Raw genomic sequence first — 8010 nt, 5'->3', positions numbered from 1 at the left:
AAGCAATGTCCAGCTCGCTTCTCTCAAGAGGAGAAAGACTCTGTAGCCATCGTACAGAGTAGCAATCAATAGGAAGGGCGGACGGAACAGAGGTGCGGGTTACCGGCCTGTCTTCGCCACGCAAACGTGGCCTGGTAGGACGTCCGGTGAGTTTCGGCGACTTGTTCTTCCCTGGTGTGCTGGAATCGGTTTTTGCCTTGGAAGAATCGAGTAATAGACAGATATTTTCAAGCTCCTTGCTACGCCATTCAAGATTTCGAACACGACAGGGTCTTCCTGGACCCTGTGGATCCTCAGGTGAGATTGCCCGCTCATTATCAGTCTCATCATCGCTGCATGCCACAATAACAATTTTTGAAAGTGGCCATAGTTCTTTTTGAGAAAGAACTACATTTTCATGCAGCCGTCGCAACTAAGATTCGGAATATTCAATGTGAGGGGTTTTCCATCAATTGTGTATTTTAAAATGTGGTACTTACGTATCTTAGCCTAGCGCTTCTCCGAACTTCATCGGCTGTTCTTTTCCTGCGTTCCTCATCCCAGTTTTCGTTTTGGTAGCTATATATAAGATGTGTTTAGCCAAAGAAGCCCTGTGTAAGTCTACCAAGAGGATTGGTCATCATCATGAAGCAAGTATCAAGTTGAAGCTTACCGCTTTTTGAGTGACATGACATGAGTGAAGAGACACCTCTTGATGAAGTCGTGGTCGCCATTCTGTAGAGGTACTCCAGTATACTCTCCGCATTCAACTAATTTTATAAATATATTTAAAGCAAGATCCCATAACCACTTGTTGGGTTGTGAATGAGGTGGTTCCGAAAAGTCTGGACAAAAGCTTGAGACTCCCACTGCTTGCATCATATTCCATATGACCGAAAGTTGCTGAGGAGTGGAGTCTTTATGCCCGGGTCCATTTGGATACGGGAAACATGGATCAAAGGGCTGCGCATGAGAGGTTTGAGCACTGGAATCTTCATTGATATTAATACTTTTTGGTTCAACATCACACATCCAAGCGCTCCTTTTGATTTCGGTTGCAGGGCGTGGAAGATTGTTCTCCTGGTCCCTCTGCCCAAACATTGTCTCAATGTGAAATCGTATCCGAGCCTAATCCAATTTAAAGGATTAATCTTGATTCAAGACTGAGCGCATAGAAAAACAACTGACTGAAGTTTGCCCACCGCGTGACTTAGTACCACTGCCCTTTGGAGAGCATGTCCCAATTCTTTTGTCAACAACGTCAGATAAAATATCAAACTTTTCTGATATCGCCTCAAGTCTCTTGTCTGTCCTTGCTATGTGAGCTTCGAGCTTATCTACATAGAAACAGGCATCAGTTTCTGCTTCATTGAGGATCAAACAAACCCAGAAACAGATATATGAAACTACACTCACAAATCCTTTGAATGACCCAGTCCGCACTTCCAGTTTCTAGCTTATCAGACTCATTTTTTGATGGTTTTTTGGGATTCGAATCGTCTGGTCCATCTCGTGCTTCAGGAATTGAGTTTGTTTCCAGAGACTCTCCAGACTCAAGTACGCTATCAAGGGTGAAGGTGCCTTTGCTATTCTGCCTTCCTTTGGGCCTGGAAGTGTCGCGCGAAGTATTGGGTCTGGTATTTGAATTTTCATCATCACTAGCTTCGCTGATGTAGGTGTCTGATGGATTGGAGTTGTCGGTTCCAGAGTTAGATGGTACGTAGTCATCGCTTCCAGAGTGAGATGTTGTGTAGTCATCGCTTCCACGTGCTTTGAGTTTGCCCTTTCCTGATTTTCTTGGTTTTGGCAACGACTTTTTGATTGAGCGCACTCCAGGCTTCTTTGAGCGGATGTTCTTAAGACTTCGAGTGGAGGATACAGATGGTCCTGCAACCGGCTGTTGGGATTCGGAACGATCCGGGCTCGAGTCTGGAACTGCAATCAAAGGTGTAAGAGTAAGAACACGGTACCTATATTGATGATTGTACACATTACATGATACTATTACTGACCTTCTTTGGGCTCTGAACTTCGAATTGTGGGTACCGATGGTCCTGCCACAGGCTGTTGGGATTGATCCCGACTCGAGTCTGGTTAAGCAGTCGAAGATGTAAAAATGAGAACAGTCTCTATATTCAGCACATGACAAGATATTGACCTTCTTTGGGCTCTGATGTGTTTGAAGACTCGAAGGAGAATTTCTGTAGGTGATCCGGAATGATAACTATCATGCTCATATGTACGTCAGATTCCAGCTCAATTCTTGGACGAAGGAAGACAAACTTACTCAATTCACTATATGTCTTACACATCTTGATGAGATTTGTGCGATCAAAATCAGTGGCATCAAGTCCCACACCACGAATCATCTCCACAAGGTCGGGGTTTGAAAATAGAGAATAATTAGGACCCTCATCGGATAGCTGACTGGGAATTTCGATGTCGCGGGCCTCTACAAATCGGTTGTCTTTGCATCTTGGGGTGATGTCTGGGACTAGCCTCTTGGACATTCGAGGCTTCGTCCGTATCACATGCCGAGACAGTAATCCAAGCAAACGATCCCTCTGAGTTTTAACTCCAACGGTAACTCCAACGTCCTTTAACAAGTCCTGTATAGCACTTGTGCTGTTTCCAGTTTGGTCTTGGATAACAGAACTCATCAGTAAATAGTCTGTAAGTGATGTAGATCAGATCAAGACTTGGCTTACTGATTTCCGGACCTGATTCGTCTTTCTTTCTTTTTTTTGAAACCGCTTTTCTTGGTGGACTCGAAGGCGGAGGTATCACTTTTTTGACCATGATCTCTGAGTAGCTGTTACCACTCTTAAGTAGATGCCCAAAGATTTGGTTTCAAATCACAAGGTTCTGAAAAATGAAGTTTAAGATCGTAGGTTTTTGAAACACAAAAGACTCGAAATGATAAGTTTTGGAAAAACGAAAAGTTTGAGGTGAGCTGTTTACAAAAACAAAAAGCTTGAAATGTAAAGTTTTTCAAAGATAAAAAGCTTGAAATGTTAGGTTTAAAAAAACATAGGCTTGGGATGATAAGGTTTCAAAGGATCAAAATCTTAACGGTGAGTTGGGGAAATCCAAAAAGCTTGAAATGAAAAGTTGAGAAAAGCAAAAGCTTCAAACGATAAGTTTTTCAAAGAACGAGAGAGTTTGGAATGATAAATATGTTAAAAAAGTAGGAGTGTGAAGTGCTAAGGAATTCAAAAGACGAGAGACTTTGAAATGGTCAGTTCTCTGAAGAATTGAAAGGTTTGAAATCATCAGGTTTCAAAAAACAAAGAGTTGAAGACAATGAGTTTTGGAGCAGGATGCTTTCAAAAAAAACAAGCTTGAAATAGTTTTTTAGAAAGAAAATCACAAGTATTTGAAGAAACGGAAAGTGTGAACTGATGATCAGCTTCTAAAAGACCAAAATATAAAGTCTTCTAGCACCAAGACGTCCTTTCATGGGATGGTTGTCATGACTAGGCAACTCAAACGCATTTGTTTGACGTATCAATCATCAGATTTATGATTCATTACTAGGATACACTCTGAGAATAGAAAAGTCATCATAAGAGGATGTCATGAAGGACATAATAATTACCGCCTCATAACTTGATCTTATGTTTGTATACACCTCGACACATCCAACGAGTACATCATATTAAAAAAATACCATTGGGTTTCATGATTTCCTTTGTCGGGGATCCAAATGATCACTCAGGGTGGCTTGTGCCCCTTTGTATTTACCTATGATCAAGGACAAGCGTGATTGTAATACTTGGCAAATCTGAACTTGTTGCTCGATCATCTTCTTTCATTTGTATAATGATCCCCTAGCAAATGCAAGGGCATTAAGTCAATATTCAAGAATTGTGTTGGTAGCGCTGTCAGAGTGGTTTGGACATTTAAAGAGTGACACAATGAACAAATCTTTTAGATCTCAATGGAAGAGCAGATTTGAATCAAAGTACATGAGAATATGTATGCTCCTCGATTGATCAAGTTTCAGCTCAGTGTAACATTTAAGATTTCATAGCTATTTAGGGTGATATAATAGAAATGACGGGATCATGGAAACAAAATGAAAAGTAAAATCTGTTTTCCCAAGACTCGGTAATAGATTTACGTCTAGAACCATAAGTTTACTCAGAGGCGGTATCTTCAGAATCTGATAAGCTCACCATCTTTGTAATTATCTCTTCCTGTTTTTGAAGTTCTGAGAGAGCTTCATCTAACTTTTCCTTCAGGTGTATGAGTTCTTGCTCCATACTGGCAACTTTGTCGTTTAGTTGATCAATTGTCCTACTCTTCTTTTTGAGGTGTGCGACATCGGCTTTGAGTCCTTGGAGTAGATCATCTGCAGGTGGGGTCAGCTTCGATATTATGGCGAAAAGATGATGACGACTTGTACCTTGTTGCTGTGCTTTCTTTGTATCAATATCTGACTTTGCGGTCATCTCAATTTTGGTTTTCAATTCGGATAGAGCTGTTTCAAGACCTAAGACTAAACAAATGTGGATCAAGCTTTGAAAAGGAGATATAAGATCAGAAGATAGGCGGAATTTACTTACTTTTGTCATTGCGATGTTGCTCCATCAAGAAAATATCAACACCTGACCTTTGCTTCCCGCTGTTTGTAAGGCAAGGTATGACAGGCTCTGTCTCTGTTTTTTTCAGCGGGATAGGTCAGACTAAATCAGACCAAATACAATGCGGAAGATTTAGACAAGGCAGCTCACCCGTATTTTCAGTCTCAAAGAGATCGAGGTCCAAAAACTCAATCAAGTCGGGATGGAATTTCACCTTGGTAACACTTGGGATAACAGCACTTTGTGGGCCCACATCGACCAGATCGTTAGTTTGAGTCTTCAAACAAGGCGATTTTGGTGGAATACGACGAAAAGATGACTTGTTCATGTGTTGAAGAGGGATCAGATCAGGACTAATGAATGACTGTGCTCCTTCTGGCCCAAGCAAATGTGAGCTGATAAATTGGGGTGTGGATCCAGACAGTTCGACTTTATGAACATCATCTGAAACTTCAACATCGTCTGTAGTTGTGGGTTTTGTGCTTTTTGAGCGATGTGAGGTCTTGGATTTGGCATCAGCATAACTTGGTCACAGTAGGTAAGATAGGGAACAAGGCTCATATACCTTGTTTGATTTTGGAGTTACACTTGAGACGCAACGGGACCCTGTTGTTGTAAAAGACGCCAATCGTTCCATTAGCTTACCGTGAAGTATGGGGATTCATGATTTCAAATTCAGATACAGTACCAGTTGCAGATCTCTTGTTGGAGTTTTTGTCTGTCTCATTTGACACTGATTGCTTGGCCAAACGAGCAACTGATGATGGTGGTGGATGGGCTCCCAAGTCCTTCTTGACAGTTTTAGAAGAAGAAGAAACGGCGGAAGGATGTGGCATGGAAGTCGTACTAGAGGAACTGTCTTTTTTCGCTTCCTCTGGATTGTTCATGCTAGATGTGCCGCTTTGATCAAATCGTTGGGGCGGTGATGAACTTGTAGGATCCGGAAAGACTTGATACGTTGGAGGTGAGATATGTAATTTGAATGAGAGTTAGAAACATTTGCGATGATTGAAAGTTGAAAATGGGATCTACGAACACTCAGGCTGCTGCTCCCGGACCGTCTCGGCTATCTTGGATTTACTTAGTTGACCATTGACTGGAATCAATGGAAAATTTATTCGTAGCCAATCCAGCATCATCTGCTTTCCAACACCAGGTGCACTCGGATCAAACACCTCTGGCTTTGAGGCTGGATGCATCCTGCTGGTCATGAGACGTTTGGAGACTATGAGCAGAAAGTGAGATAAAGTCAAATACGATTGTTGGAAACTATTTCGAGACACTTATGCGCAGGGACAGCAAGGTTTAAAAAGAGTTGAAACAGGACATCAACAGAGGTAGAGATCGCTATATTGATTCGGAAAAAGACAATGATGTTATAAATTTATAAGCCTGTCTGCTGGCGAGTTGTAGGGAAATGAGGAGGGCATGGTAAAAGAGCGGCCTTCCCAAGAGTTTCTTGAATAAGATGACTTGGCCATTGAACAAGGATATTATCCTGCAAATCAAACAAGCCATATGTAGCATGAGTTGTCGGGCGAGTCTCAGAAGATATAACCAATATATGTGAGCCACTTTTGCCAATCTGTTTTTTGGATAAAGTACACTGGAAGCAAAGAAAACTTTGCCGCTTGATGATCTTTAGGGTCCTATGTATGTGGGACGGGCACAGACATAGATGCTATCTACCAGTGAAAACTAGTCAAGTGAGAAAAGAAAAGTGTGGACCGACATTTTCTATGCCACCCGGGCTTTTCTAGTCTCATGAGAAAAGATGACATTTTTTGTAGTGTTGGTTAGAGGTCTGTCGCGATATAGGAAAGCACCTAAAAGAAAAAAAATAAGAAGATGAAATTAGATCAATGATCTACACAAGTTTTTAATGAGAAAACAAGATGAAATAAAATCCAATTAAACTGAACAAGCCTTAGTTTCTAGATCAGGTAATTGGATATGAGTGGAACGAATCGAAGTCGCCTAGGGAGACTAATGCTGAAGATTTTGATGGTTTTTATACCTTCAAATCAGAAAATAGGGTGCCTGCGATAAGGTCCCTAAAACAAAAATAAAAAAAACAACTCTCAAAAAGAGTGGGAAAAGAAGAGTACTCGCTGTTAGTTTTTCAATTATCAGAGAATAATACTTTAGTGAGTTCAACACTTACTTACTAAAATTGTTTCACAATTTTCTTTTCTCAGAGTTCAAAGGTGGTTATAATAAGTCTTCCACAGCCTTGTCATTGTTGGGTGTTGTTGTATTGGTTGATCAACGGATGGGGTTGTGTTCGAGTGGAGAAAGGGTTAGTCTGCAACCTGAAGCAGGTAAACTACCCGGTTCTTAATGAAAGGATCACCTATGTGACAGGTGGACTACCTGTCAATCTATGACAGTTCTATATGTCTAACTCGAAAAGCCTCTGTGTGTGTACTTCACACAACAAGTGCTTTTACTGGCGTATGTAAATTATCACACGTGTTTTTCAATATTTTAGTGTGGTAAGAAATGTAATTCAGATCACACTGTTATTGTGACTTTCTGCAGACTCCTTAAGTACAGTGATATAGAATTATCTATATGTGGTTGTGTACTACTTTCTTTATGGAACAATCACTAAATGTAATTTGTGGATATTACAATTGTTACTCAAACCCAAAATGGGGTGTGAAGTAATTTAAAATTGAGTTTGAAAAGAAGAGCTAAATAAAAACAAAAAAGGTCACCTCCTTTTTTCTAAGGAATGTGATCTCAACAAAACAAACAGAGGAGAAAATTGTGATCTTAAATGAATAAAATCACAATCCTGCAATCTAATGGTGATGCGCACTACTGATATTAATCAAATCAGGATGAAAAAGAATCCTAATTTTTTTTTTTTTTTGACTTTTGTATTATTGGGAAAGAAAATAGATGATTAGGATAGAGATAATTGGTCTTATTTTCTAGGATGACTGAGGAACAAAACACTGATGAGGCCCCCAAGTTGTGAGGAATACGCGTCTGTTAGGCGTACTCTTCACTGAGAACGGCGTAGAGAAAGGTAAAACTGGTCTTCAATTGGTACACCCAAGTGAAGACTACAGTTAGTTGACCTCTGAGAAGAGGGTTTAAGGAAATAAAGGGGAAAGAAAGGGCTATTACGCGTAAATACGCTAAAACCTCGTGAGACTGCGAGGGGCAGGCGTTACACTTTGGTAAACCAAAGATCCTGAGGCTACTTTAGACTCCTGATGAGGGAGGAAGCTTTGCTGCTTTATGGTTTATTTCTAGAGACGTTTATGGCCCAGGGCTCGTAGAAATCAGTACCAAGGGTGTTCAGCAATGGAACCCGTAATGCTCAAAGATGGTCTTTAGACTACACAACTAATCACGTACTCGATGATCCTCTCAATAGGATTTCAAGTATAATGTGATTCTGGTGTTGTGGTGTGTTCAAAGATGTGGGATG

The 8010-nt window shown here is 40.7% G+C and overlaps 1 protein-coding gene across 1 annotated transcript; it reads right to left on the bottom strand.

The window, feature by feature from the left end:
- Positions 1–4098: 4098 nt before the first annotated feature.
- Positions 4099–5776, bottom strand: MELLADRAFT_95817 (uncharacterized protein; the record flags this gene model as incomplete). Its single annotated transcript, XM_007407039.1, has 7 exons — positions 4099–4104; positions 4158–4480; positions 4548–4640; positions 4716–5027; positions 5131–5205; positions 5254–5514; positions 5602–5776. 7 exons carry the CDS (start codon positions 5774–5776, stop codon positions 4099–4101), a joined length of 1245 nt encoding a protein of 414 aa, XP_007407101.1.
- Positions 5777–8010: the final 2234 nt, after the last annotated feature.

This window comes from Melampsora larici-populina, assembly GCF_000204055.1.
Source record: "Melampsora larici-populina 98AG31 unplaced genomic scaffold MELLAscaffold_8, whole genome shotgun sequence".
NCBI classification, from domain to species: Eukaryota; Fungi; Basidiomycota; class Pucciniomycetes; order Pucciniales; family Melampsoraceae; genus Melampsora; species Melampsora laricis-populina.
Note: the sequence above shows the minus strand (reverse complement) of the source record. Positions and strands in the feature narration are given on the sequence as shown.